The 13953-nt window shown below is 45.4% G+C and overlaps 1 protein-coding gene across 3 annotated transcripts in view; it reads left to right on the plus strand.

The window, feature by feature from the left end:
* Positions 1–486: 486 nt before the first annotated feature.
* HDAC5 (histone deacetylase 5) overlaps positions 487–13953 on the plus strand; it is a 111833-nt gene continuing 98366 nt past the window's right edge. For 2 of the 3 annotated variants that reach the window (XM_053361696.1, XM_053361698.1), the window contains exons 1-2: positions 487–789; positions 13098–13317. In XM_053361696.1, coding sequence (XP_053217671.1) covers positions 13296–13317 — 22 coding nt within the window. In that variant the 5' untranslated portion in view covers positions 487–789; positions 13098–13295. The remainder of the gene's footprint in view (positions 790–13097; positions 13318–13953) is intronic. The other variant, XM_053361701.1, reaches the window with a different exon arrangement.

Below are 13953 nucleotides of genomic sequence, written 5' to 3' on the forward strand. Positions count from 1 at the left end.
ATTATTATTAACTGAGGTTCCTCTGTAACAAAAATATATGGTGGTATTATTATTATTATTAATTATATTTTGTGCCCTCTTGGCTTGGTGCCCTAAATCCGGCACTGCCTCAGGTGCCCAATATAACCCGCCTGCTCTCAAATGCTGCCGAGCGGCTCCACCAGCTGCGGCGCCTCAGGCGGCAAAATATCTTGGGCCGGTCCTGCAGCATGTCCTTCGTTTCATGTGTTGAAACTGCCGGAAGGCACGCTTATTATGGTCCCCACGCAGCAGCAGCAGGAGGCTGCTGAGGGGGGGAAAAAAGCAGCTCTTCTTTTCCCTGCCTTGTTCCTGCGGGCCCTTTAACACCAGGCAGGACTGAGCCGCTCCGCCCTCCCCTCCCTCCCTCCGCTGGGCCTTGCCCCTCGCGGACTTAAGCAAGCGAGGGAGAGCAAAGGCTATTTATAGAGCGGTGGGCCCGTCACGTGACGGCGAATGACGTCACCGAATGTTGTTGTTAGTGTTTGGCGGCGGCGGCGGCGGCGCACAGGGCGAGCGAAGCCAGCTGCAAAGATGGAGGAGAAGAGGAAAAGGAGGAGGTGGCTGTGGTTATGAAGGGCTGCAGTGGCCGGGACAGCCGGTTCTAGTTTCCCTTGGAGGGGTGGCGGGGTGGGAAAGAGAAAAGAGACATCCATCCCAGGGCAGGCTGGGCCCGGTAATTGCAGCTTTCCATCCTGCAGGAACATCTGCAAGGAAAAGCAGTAGCAGCAGCAGCAGCAGCAGCGCGCCATTTTCCCGATCTTCTTGCAGGTAAAAGGGAAGGACCAGCAAGCGGCATGAGCTTGGAGGGGCTCCTCCCGGCGCCTTTCCTCCCTCCTCCCGCTCGGGGGGGGGGCGCCCTGCAGGTTTTGCAAGGTCTGGGGAGCTGCAGTGGGGAGCCAGGCGGGAGAAGCTGTGGGGCGCTGCAAGCCTGGCTGAGCGAGGCGCTTCTGGGACGGTGTGGGGCTGCGGCTGAGGGTCTTCCTCCCGCCCCGCTGAAGTTGGGACTGAGAGGAAAGTGCCTCAGCTAGACGGGGGGCTGATGCGTGGGGTGCTTGTATGTGTGTGGGGGGGGGAGTTGCGGGTGGCTAGCGGATCTTGGGCAAGGGAGCCATGAGAAATGTGTGTGGCACCCGGTCCAGGGTGGAGTTGGGGTGTTTTCTCGGCAAGCCACTCCCGTTCCCTCTTGGTCTGTCATTGAAAAGTATGAATGTGTGTGTGTGTGTCTTTGTATCTACGTGGGGGGTACAGTTATAAGCCTGCAACGATCGCAGGCTTTTCAACCCTGTGTGGGATCTTTCAGCAATCTCCTTTTTTGTTTTTAATGTTGGAGATGGAGGATCTGGGAGACAAGAGGGTAAAGTCTGAGGATGCAGGGTGCAGATTAATCTTGTGTGTCATTATTCACACACATACACGTGCCAAAAATAAATCAAATGGTGCATTTTCCCAGTGTCTTGGTGCCAGGAGTGCTGAGTTGAATAATATATTGGGGGTCTCAGGTAAGCCCCGTCCTACATAATCAATTACACACACCATTTGAATGACAATGCCCATCAACTCTTTTTTTGGGGGGGGGTCCCTTCAAATATTTTTATTGGCCCCTAGGAGTTGGCTCCTATGCTTTTTGGTGGGGTTCTTTTCCTGTTTCCAGAGCCCTTTTCCTCCTGTAGATGTGTGTGTGTTATTCTGTGCCCTAAACTGCCTTGTGAAGCTTAAGTTTGGTTGCCAAAGCAACAGCAAGCAAGATTTTAAAATTAAATTAAATCAACCCACCGACCCATATTATGGCTTGATATACCAATTTAGTTAGATAACCATCCCTTGCTCTGTTTGAGGATGGGGTGGGTTCTCCGGTGGTGCCAGGTCTCTGACATTTGTGGCAGTAGCAAGGACTTGGTGATGTGGAGATCGAGTGTGCAAAGAATTTTTTTTTTATTGATGTAATTCTGCTTGTGAATAACCTAGAATTATTAAACTTGGTTATGTGTGTGTGTGAGAGAGAGAGAGAGAGGACATGTGTGAGATTTTGTTAAAGAACAAATAAAAAAACCCTCCATCGTAGTATTTGCTATTTTAACAATGAATCCTTACTTGACATCACCTTGCCAAAGCTTCTATAGAGCATGGGATACGGGCTCTGGTTGCAGCTGCAGCGTGCTTGTACATTGTCAGTCAGTGAGACTTGATGAATGGGGAGCAGATAACTTCCAGAAGGGGTGCTGTGTTTTGTTGGTTGCAGCAAATGCAGTAGTGTCTTGTGGCACCAGACAGACCTATTATAATTTGATGGACTAGAGTGCATTTGATCAGATGTGGGAAGTGTTAAACTCACTTAGCAGGCGTGTATACGTTTGTGTGCGCAGTGCATGAGAAGGGAGAGGAAGAATGGGCCCAAATGGCCGTGAAACGCAAAAAGTTTGGTCTGTGAAAATGCCATGCACAGCTTAAGATAAGCGTTTCTAGCAGCAATAATTGGTGATAACAGATTCAGAGTGCAGATAGCGAAGCTAGTTTCCAGAAGTTCTGCCTGCCTCTTAAGTGAAATGGAAATAATATATCTGACAGGGAGACTTTGATACTGGAGGGTGCAAGCAAAGTTGTGGGGTGGCAAAGGAGTACCTCAGCCTGAAGCAGCATCTGTAGATCTGAGGGAGCTAAAAGAGAGCAGGGCTCTGCAATTAGTTTCTTTTCCAAAAAATGTTATTATGCCCTTCTAGCCAGATTTTAAGGGGTTTTTTTTGCAGGCTGGATATTAGATTATTGTAATGGGCAAGCTGTTGCATGACTTGCATGCATGACTTGTCCTTAGTCCACTATGCAACTGGACTTTCCTTAACCTTTAAAAAGTGACATTTGCTAGCTTTCAATCACATGGTCTTCGTGTCCATGTGACGAAAAAGTTCTACAAACCACTTTGCACACTGCTTTCTGAACTCGTATTTAATGCCATGCCTTGGTCCAGTTATAGTTTCCCACTGTGCCTGTTCAGCTAACACTTAAGATTCTGGGGGGGAAGCGGAGCATGGGAGAATTTATGCTGAGAAGGAACAAGCAGGAACTTGATCCCTGAGGCCAAACTCCTGCTTAGCCTTTTGCCATGTTATTCTTTCAGGTATAGGACTGTTTTGTTTGGACTGGAGCTGACAGACATGAGTTGCCTGCAGAATGTAATAGAGGGATGCATGTGACTCGCCTCAGCTCCGCGTAGCTCTTGCCTTTTGCGTCTGGAGCACTTGCCTGGAATCTGGTTTTGGTGGTTGAGTTATAGACCCTGCCTTGCAAAATGTGCCTCGGCAAAATTTTCACCCCGGTCAAACTGATGAGAGATCCTCTTGGGTTTGTGGGTCTTTTTGGCCTTCTCGTATCCTCTTTCATGAGCCATCTGGAGTTCCTTTCTTTGCAGGCACCTTGCTCTCTCTGTCTGTGGCATTCAATGGTTTTGGCTATGTGAGTGCCTCTGCTGCGAATTGGTGTGTCTAGTTTGCCCTGCTTTCTGTGTGTTGTGCGGTTGTGAAGAGAGTAAGCAGTTGGGCAGGAAATACCTGGTTCACCGTGAACTCTCTGGGTAACCTTAGGCAAATCAATATTTTTCAACCTCAGTGGCTCTCCCCCCGCCCAGCCTGACCATCTGTAATATGTGGAAAACAATACTGTTACAAAGCTGTTGAACAGGATTACTAAGATAATGTGTGAAGTGCTTTGAGCCTACAACAAGATGTGCACTTGTTATTTTCCATGCCTGTGATCCAGTAGCCCTTTGGTTCTAGCTGCCTGTTCCAATATCCAAATCTTGCTTTTAATTGCCTTCTCAACATTCCAGAAGAACAAATGCTCAACTCTTTTACTTGCAGAGATTAGGATGAAAATTGCCCCAAACTAAAACTCTGGGTGAAATACCTTTTTGCCTTCAGAGCTGTGTACATTTCTCAGAGAGAGATGTGAGCTCTGAGATATTTCCTTACCTGCCCTCCACAATCTAGATTTGGTATATGACTTGACAGGCTCAGTTGGTAGGCAGGAGATGTTCCTGCTGCCCTTCCTATACCCTAGTGAAGGGTGATTCCCACAATCTTGGCACCTAACCGCAGAAACATCTCCACCATCTGGAGGTGCATGCCTGGAGATCATTGGATCTGCACTGTTTTCACACACTAATACCACATCCTCTAGAATTCTGTCAATTGTATTTTATCTGCATAATCGGGATGAATATCTGGAACCAAAATGCTTTTTCTGTGCAGCCTGAGCAGGAGCAGTCGCCATTAAGGAAAAGAATTTGGAACAGGCCAATATATATGTGGACTGTCCTTGGATCAAGCGACTTTTCTTCTTTTAAGTTCTCAAAGCTCTTAACCTAGCTCAAGGTTGTCATCTGAACTAGCTGGATGTTAAACTGAGAATCAATCACAGTCAGTCCAACATTTGGAAAATAAGACATTGGAGCTGTCTTGCCCCAAAACGGCAACTAGACATTAATAATAATAATAATAATAAATTTTTATTTATATCCCGCCCTCCCCAGCCGAAGCCGGGCTCAGAGTGGCTAACAATTATCATTAAAATGATACAACATTCTAAAATAATTTCATTATAAAATCAATTCAAATCAGATTAATGGCAACCATTGGGCTAGAGTTCTGTGAGGATTGCCAGAGGAGGGGGTCAGGCTGTGCCCTGGCCAAAGGCCTGGTGGAACAGCTCTGTCTTGCAGGCCCTGCGGAAAGATGTCAAGTCCCGCAGGGCCCTAGTCTCTTGTGACAGAGCGTTCCACCAGATCGGAGCCATAGCCGAAAAAGCCCTGGCTCTGGTCGAGGCAAGCCTAACCTCTCTGTTGCCCGGGACCTCCAAGATGTTTTTGTTTGAAGACCGTAAGGTCCTCTGTGGGACATACCAGGAGAGGCGGTCCCATAGGTACGAGGGTCCTAGGCCGTATAGGCTTTAAAGGTTAAAACATTCTGTTTTTGCAGCTGTAACCTCGGTGTAAGGAGCCGTTTGGCACCTAGCTTATATATCGTGAGTTTCTAACACTGCTCCTGCATGGTCCATCTCTGAGCTATGGGCATTTCCCAAATTATCTGCTTTGCCAGGGTCTCCCTCCTCCATTTCTTTTATTCTGATACTTGGGTGAAGAGTGAGGTAAATACTTTTGTATAACTCGTACCACACTACTAACTGTAAATAAATGTTAAATCCATCCAGTTTTGCCATCCAAGCTGGTGAGGCTTTTTCGATCTACTTGCTGCCTAGACTCAAACTTCCTGTTCTTAGTTCACTCAGTGCATTGTTCAAGAACCTCTGTACTCCAAGGCCCAGAGAAACTGCTTGGAGCAAAAGCCGTTTGAAGAAAGGTGAGGGGAATGCACAAGGATTCAGAAAAGCTGAAAATAAAAGACCTCACTCAATTCTTCCTGCCCCAAGACTGAAGGCTCACTTCAACAAGGACAGTAATGCAGGCTGCATTCAAGATGGCCCACCCTCAAAAGGGGCACCTTCCTCGGAGAAAGAAAATGGTAACAATATCTTAAGAGAAGCGTTGGCAGCAGAGCAAGAAGCCATAAAGGAGCTGATTAAAAATAATTGGAAAGAACCAGTGCTTCAAATGGAAACTAAACTGATGGAACGTAAAATGAGGTTTGACTCTTTAACAGAAACAACCGCAGTAATGAAAGAATTAAACACAATCCATGACAAAAAGATCAAACAATTACAAATATAGATATATAGATATATATAACAAGCTTGAAAAGACAGAAAATCGAAATAGAATTAATTTTGCACCTGGCTATTGGCCACTTGTGACCAAGTGAAGATGCCAGAGTGCCAGGATAGTGCCTGACGTCTCCATCATCTCTGGAGGTGTGCATGCCTGGGGATCTGTTTTCGCACACTTAACAACACATCCTTTAGAATTATATCAGTTATATTTTATCTGCACAATCAGAATGAATTTCAGGAACCAAGAAAGTCATATTGAAAAATATGACATTTGAGCCGTCTAGTGCCAAAATGGCAACTAGACATTCTGTTTTGGTGACTGTAACCCTGGTTTAAGGAGCCATTTGGCACCTAGCTTATATATAACACTGCTGTAATCAAGTGGTGTAGAAATATTTTTAAATATACAGATAAATGGAGTCATGAAAGGATTAGGTTTGTGTCTTTGACATTGGGCTGAACTTTCAGAGACGCTTGACAGTGGCAAGAATGTTGTTGCTTTCTTAGGACCACCAAAGCCAAGTGCCACCATGGGGGCGATCTCCTGCCTTTTTCCTGCCTTGCCCTTGCCTGTTCAATAGATGTTGTGGTCACTGGCGAGCATTTGTGGCCCATGTTGCTTGGTGTGTGTTCTGCCAAGCACACATTGGCAGATCAGACCAATAGCATTGCTTTTGTTTTTTTTTTTTTTTATAATATTTTTTATTACGTTTCTTTCCAAATTTTATACATTACAAACAAGGAGTTTACAAGAAACCATTTTTTTTTTTTTTTTAACAAAAATCCCAAATTGGACTTCCCCACCCCTTCCGATTCTGCGTTCTTTATATTAACAATGTCAGCAATTTGTTACCTTATGTCATACCTTATTGTAACTTTTACATGTTATGTATCTATATTCAATGTATTATGTCAGAATTTTTATACCTTTAAAATAAACGTAACATGTTCAATTTCATATTATCTCCTTTTCTCTTTTGTCACTTAGTTTACTATTTACTTAATCATAATTGCTAAAGCGTATCATTTTCAAATCATGCACCGTCTTAAGATTCATACAGTTTGTAATACTTTTGCAAGTAGTTGAGGTTGTATTATGAAGCTGCAGCCTTCTGCTGGCTGAAAGATTGGTTTTTGTTGGAAAACACCGATGTCCTAGATCTGGAAGGTTTTAATAATGCTTTTGGATGGCACGCATACCTATGGTACGACAAGGTTAAAGCACATAAATTGTTTAAAAGCCACATTGTCAGAAAAGCAATTTTTGCAGTCTGGATGAAATATAAAGACTTACTAGAGAGTAAAACTCCGAGGTGGCTATCTCCAGTGGAGGCCAAGGCCCGAAAAAGACCCAATATGGAGGCCTACTGGCCGAAATATTGGGAATTGACTGAAAAAATTGGAGACAATTGGAAGTTGCAGAGCCAGGACAAACTAAAAAATAAGGTGCGAGACTGGCTACATTATGCTCAAATTCAAGAGGTTTTCAAAATGGACAAAAAAGTTGGTTTCCAGGTGGAAAAGTCGAAACTAGAGACAGAATTGTTAGAACCAAAGACAAAGCTGTTATCTAGAATGTATAACTTGCTGCTTATGTGGAATTTACAGGATGAGACAGTTAAATCTGCTATGATTAAATGGGCACAGGATGTTGGACACAACATTATGTTTGAAGACTGGGAAAGGTTATGGAACACCGGAATGAAATTTACGGCCAGTACGGCCTTGAAGGAAAACATTATGAAAATGATATACCGGTGGTACATGACCCCAGTCAAGTTAGCTAAGATACATCACCTGTCTGACAATAAATGTTGGAAGTGTAAGGAAGCAGAGGGGACTTTCTTTCACCTCTGGTGGACATGCCCAAAGGTTAAGGCTTTCTGGGAAATGATTTACAATGAGTTGAAAAAGGTATTTAGGTATACCTTTCCCAAGAAACCAGAGGCCTTCCTGTTGGGCATGGTAGACCAGAAGGTGTTAAAGAAGGACAGAACTTTGTTTATGTATGCTAGTACAGCAGCAAGAATACTCATCGCAAAGAACTGGAAGACACAAGATTTACCCACGCTGGAGGAATGGCAGACGCAGTTGATGGACTACATGGAGATAGCTGAACTGACCGGCAGAATCCGAGATTTGGATGTAGAAATAATTGAGGTGGACTGGCAATAGCATTGCTTTTGAAGCTGGTTACTGCAACACAATTAAATACAGAGCAATAGTAACCAGGAATACCCTCACCAAGGAAACCTGGCACCATCTCAATGCTTTTTCCTTATAGTTTAAAAAGTTCCCAACAACCTGCCAGCCCTGATTGAATAGGGATCATAGGATGCAATTTCTGCTACTCCCAGCAGAGAGAAAGCTCAGATCAGATTCCGAGCCCTTGGTCCCAACTTCATTCAGATAAGTCAAGAGACAACTGAGGCATAAATCTCCACTGCTCTCACCAGGACGAGCATGGGTCAGAGCTGAATTGTGAAACTCTTAATTCCCTATGGCAGAAGAAGCAACTGCTGTATTCTCTTCGGCTAAATTAATGTCATTAGGCTGCTGCTAAAGAGGACCTCAGGGATGAGCTACATGTTCCCTACATAATGGTAGCCTGGCAGTTCTTTTTTTCCCAATGAAAAGTTTTGTGGAGCAGAGGAAGCTGACTTATATCAAGTCAGGCTATTTTCCCATGTAGCTCAGTATTGTCTAGTACAGGGTTTCCCAAACTTGGGTCGCCAGCTGTTTTGGGACTACAACTCTCACCATTCCTAGCTAGCAGGACCTGTGGTCAGGGATGATGGGAATTGTAGTCCAAAAACAGTTGGAGACCCAAGTTTGGAAAACACTGGTCTTCTCGCGCTTGCTCTCCAGGATCTTGGGCACTTGCTACTTGGAGATGCCAGGGATTAAACCTGTGGACCTTCTGCATTCAAGCCAGGTGCTCTCTGAGTTGTTGTCCCTCCCTGCTTTGGGAAGGGCTGATTGAGAAGACCATGAAACATTTGAGGGAGGAAGAGACTCGACTTCTTCCTCACCTCGCGGTACTCATAATCTGGGGAACCGGGTTCGCGTCTCCGCTTCTCCACATGCAGCTGCTGGGTGACCTTAGGCCAGTCACACTTCTTTGAAGTCTCTCAGCCCCACTCACCTCACAGAGTGTTTGTTGTGGGGGAGGAAGGGAAAGGAGAATGTTAGCCGCTTTGAGACTCCTTCGGGTAGTGATAAAGCGGGATATCAAATCCAAACTCTTCTTCTTCCTCTTCTTCGCCTATCCTTTCCCCCACTGAATAGACCCTTCCTCCTGCTTCTCTGCTCTCAGGGCCAAACCATTCAGCACATGGAAGATCTCTCGTGTCACATCTGATTTGGCCCTCAATCACTCTCTCCTAAAGTGGTTTTTCATTAAAGGAAAACAGAAAGACCATCTGTCTTCTGTTGCTTGCATTTGTGTTATAGAGAGGGAAACGGCACTCAAGAGTGGGGAGAGTTATCCACCTCTCACCATTTTACTTTGCCACTGTTTAGCCTAGAAGGTGCGTATCCTGCCAAATTTGTAGTAATGGCTTAACATATATTCTGTTGGAAATGTATGAGGTTTGCTTGGGTGTAGAGGTTTCAGGGATGTGAAGAGCTGCTTCCCCATACTGCAATATTTCTTAAATCCTTTTTGTCTACAAAGTGCCCTGGGTTGCATTTTCACACATGCAAGGATTAATGGAACTCCGGGTCACTTTGGATTTCCAGTATAATTTGGTTTTGGCATGATGTGGAATTTCCCCAGCTTCCAAGCCCAAGAGGGAATCCACTAGACTCCCATCACTGTGAGATAGACAAATAATTTATTACGGTCGGAGACCAGCTTATAAAACACACTTGGGGGTACAATCTCAGAAGGAAAACAAACATTTAAGACAATGTAAAACAATAAATTTAAAATTTATAAATGTATAGACACTTAAAACGTTAAGGTAAGCTACCGCAGATCACTGTGAGAAACCAACTTTGCCTTTTGCAGGCTCTGGTCACCTCTCAAAAAGGACATTGTAGAGCTGGAGAAGTTCAGAAAAGGGAAATCAAATGATCATGGGATGGAGTGACTCTCTTTAAGAGGAAAGATTTCAGTGTTTGGGACTTTATAGTTTAGTGAGAAGGCAAGGAAGAGGTGACATCAGTTTATGAAACTATGTCAAGAAGAAAAGTTTTTCTTTTTCTCTTACATCACTAAAACTTGTGGAAATCCAGTAAAGCTGAATCTCAGAGGCAGAATTGGTCAACAACTTAAAAGTAAAGGGACCCCTGAACATTAGGTCCAGTTGTGGCCGACTCTGGGGTTGCGGCGCTCATCTCGCTTTATTGGCTGAGGGAGCCGCCGTACAGCTTCCGGTTCATGTGGCCAGCATGACTAAGCCGCTTCTGGCGAACCAAAGCAGTGCACGGAAACGCTGTTTACCTTCCCGCCGGGGCAGTACCTATTTATCTACTTGCACTTTGATGTGCTTTTGAACTGCTAGGTTGGCAGGAGCAGGGACTGAGCAACAGGAGCTCACCCCGTCATGGGGATTCAAACCGCCGACCTTCTGATCAGCAAGTCCTAGGCTCTGTGGTTTAACCCACAGCGCCACCCGCGTCCCTGGTCAACAACTTAGATGGCTTTAAAAGAGCTTTAGACATATTCATAGAGGACAAGGCCACCAATGATTACTAGCCACAGTGACTACATTCTACTTTCACTGTTCTACCTCCAGTTGCTGGGAATTGCAGGTGGGCTGAGGGCTATTGGACTCATGTCGGGCTTGCAGGCTTCCCTCAGGCAGGGTATTGACCTACCAGATCAACAGTTTGTCCCTCCCTGTTCTGTTTCCATTCCCATATTCATACACGCTGCCATCTCCCTCATTCTTAACAAGAAGCCAAAGCCCGCCGTTGAGCCTCCTGTCCATTTTTATTTAGCATTTTTTTGCTGAGGGTCTCCATGCTAAGGTGATCGATGCCAGGGCTGCTCAGCTTTGGAGTGCAGTTGTGGGCTCATATGCTGGAATGCTTCTCTGTTTAAAAAACTTTCTGTGGACCTGGAAAACAACTAGTAGCATGTTGGAGAGGAAGATAGCTAGAATAACACTCCTTGACATGCTAGTTTTCTGTGCTGAGGAGTATTTAATCAGGCAAGAGACTTTCTGCGTTCTGAATTAGTGAAGCCCAGAGTTGGACGTGTCATCTTCAAGGGAGAACTGGACTTGGGTCTTCCTCCTCTCCTTCAGGGTCGCTCAGGGTTTAATTATTAGCCCCTATTTATTTTCTCTACATGGGTTGTGAAGGCACCAGAAATCAGTCTCCTCTCGAGTAAATTTTAACCAACATCCTTGGAAATGAAGCTTTGAGGAACCATTAGGAGGACAACTCTCCGTTACCTGAAGGAGGTGTGGCAGCTGGCAGAGCAAGATGACGTTTGGGTGGGAAAGACACATATAATTGGAATCCCTCACATGACTGGTAGACTATTCAAATGCACTCTTCAGTGACATGGGATCACACCACAGAGATGAAGCTATTATTGCGCAAGGACGCCAAGTATGGGAATATGGGGGTGAGGACATTAAAGCTAGAAAGAAGACTCTTACTGAATTATTTTTCCAAGGAGATTTAGTTCATTTATTGTATTTGTTGATATGCCTTTGACATGAATTTGGCTCTGGCTTGTTTTATATTTTGATATACATGCTATGTTTTGTTACATTAGTTTTCATTCCGATATTTTGCGCCTTCTGTTAGCTACCTTGGGTTTCCCTTGGAAGGAAAAGCAGGATATAAGCGATGAGACGAAATGAGAGCAGGTGAAATCCAATCATATGGCTTTCAGTACCTCCGTCATCATGAATAAGGAAACTGTGAACCTCCAGATGATGCAGGAGAACTCCTGCCATCATCCCTGACAATTGGCCAGGCTGGATGGGGATGATAGGAATTGCAGTTCAGTAATGTCTAGAGCAGGGGTCAGTAAGCTTTTTCAGCAAGGGGCCGGTCCACTGCCCCTCAGACCTTGTGGCGGGCCGGACTATATTTTGAAGGGGGGGAAAAAGAACGAATTCCTATGCCCCACAAATAACCCAGAGATGCATTTTAAATAAAAGGACACATTCTACTCATGTAAAAACATGCTGATTCCCGGACCGGATTTAGAAGGCGATTAGGCTGGATCTGGCCCCCGGGCCTTAGTTTGCCTACCCCTTGCCTAGAGCAGCCTTTCTCAACCTGTGGTTCCCCAGATGTTGTTGAACTACAACTCCCATCACCCCTAGCTAGCAAGGCCAGAGCTCAGGGATGATGGGAGTTGTAGTCCAACAACATCTGGGGGCCCACTGTTGAGAACCACTGGTCTAGAGGGCCACAGGTTCTCCATCCTTGACACAGATGTTGATGATAGCAAGCCACATATCCCTGACTTTTTGTCCTTCACCCAGTCCTGCACCTCCGCCTTCCTGATATTTCTTCTTCCTCATGATCTTGAGCTTTACATGTCCATGTGTTTTATTTATGGCAACAAATAGTCTTTACATACTGACTACTGTGTTGATGAACTATTAATCTTCCCTCCCTCTTCTCAGTTACTGTACATCCTCAGTTACTGTACATTTGTCAAGGTGCAAAGTTTTCGGAGTTTGTTTGGTCTTTAAATTCTCTCCTTTTTTGGGGTGGGGGGTTGCTGCCCCCATATTCAGTCTGTTGCCATTTCACTGACTAACCCTATGCAGCATTGCAGAATCCTCCCCTTGTACCTTGACTTCTGCATCCTCACCCTCTAGCTTTAATCTTGCCAAGCTTCAGACCTGTTGGGCAAGGCAAGGCGACAATAATTATCCACGTTCTGGAAAATGGTTGATGGTAGAGCTGTAAGCTGCAGATGGATTCATTGATTGCCCTAGGGAGTGGTCTCAGCTGATTAGTGAGTTCATGACAGAGAGCTTAGGCGTATGCAGAGCAGATAGCCTGGAGATTACAAAGTTCACAAGTGCAGCATGTGATCAAAGTGTTAATGAACTCATGGTCTCTTGGACAATTAAGGTATGATGTTTCCTCATACTGTATGGTGGTTCCCATGGCAGGTGTAAAAAGAGGGACACTGACTGTGGCATTGGGGGTCCACAGCAGAACAGCTTGGAGTGGAATAGCGCCAACTTTCTTCTCCCAGCGCTTCTCTGCCTAAACACAATGCTGATTGGAACAGAAATTGGCTATGTCATAGTAGGCCGATTCTATAGGCTGCTCATAATGCAAAACGGCTTGGTCTTGGCCAGCCATCTCTTGTTACTTGGCCACCTTCTCTTCTTACTGACGTGTGGTGTTCTTTGCTTTGCTTTTTGCCCTAGGGTTCCCTAGACGGATTTGCCCATTTGCCACAAGAGATGTCCCAGCAGTGTTGGCAGGACGGCATCTGACCAGCTCCGCCATCAGCCCCCACCCCCTACGTGAGCGCACTCCTGTAGGCCTAGCTCAGCTCTCTAAAACAGCTGTTTCCTCCTCTTTCCTGACCTTTCGTCGAGGAGCCACTTACCAACGCAGACAACATGAACTCCAAGAATGAGTCAGGTAGGCAAGGCAAGGGGTTATGGGAGGAGTGGGGCAGTGGTGTGGTGCTGTTCCCTTCATAGCTTTTGGGGGGCATATGGAATTTGCCTGCTGGGATTTTGCAACTGTGCTTAGAGTGAATGTTAAAGACATGGGGTGCCTCCAGTGCCAGTATTTAGGGCTTCTTTGCTGTATGACACCCTCACGTTTGAAATAAATGGAACACTTTGGCCTACTGTACCCTGCTCTTCTGTCAAAAATGCTCCCGCAGCAACTTACAAGAAGAGGAGAGAAAGCAAACTCAGGCACCAAATTCTTGATGGTGCAAGGTTTGAAATGAGGTGGAAACAGACTTCCCACAATTCAGACATGGATGTTGACCCTGGCCGCTGAGAAATCATCTGGTGACCCAACATTCCTGGAAATGGGAGAAAACCTCAGCCGTATGTGCTACTTCATTCCACATAACTCCTGAGAACTTTACAAACTCCCTATCTGCATATCCTCAGTCTTGGTTCTGTTTCTTAAGAAGGGCTTTGGCACCCGTCTTTTTATGCAGTGGTATTCAGCAGCAGCATGCTTCGCTGACATTGTGCTGTCTGTCTTTCCACTGCAGTGAGGAGTAGCTACTGCAGTTCCTCTCTCCTTTGTCCCCAG

The sequence above is a fragment of the Podarcis raffonei genome, chromosome 13 (genome assembly GCF_027172205.1).
Source record: "Podarcis raffonei isolate rPodRaf1 chromosome 13, rPodRaf1.pri, whole genome shotgun sequence".
Classification (NCBI taxonomy): Eukaryota; Metazoa; Chordata; class Lepidosauria; order Squamata; family Lacertidae; genus Podarcis; species Podarcis raffonei.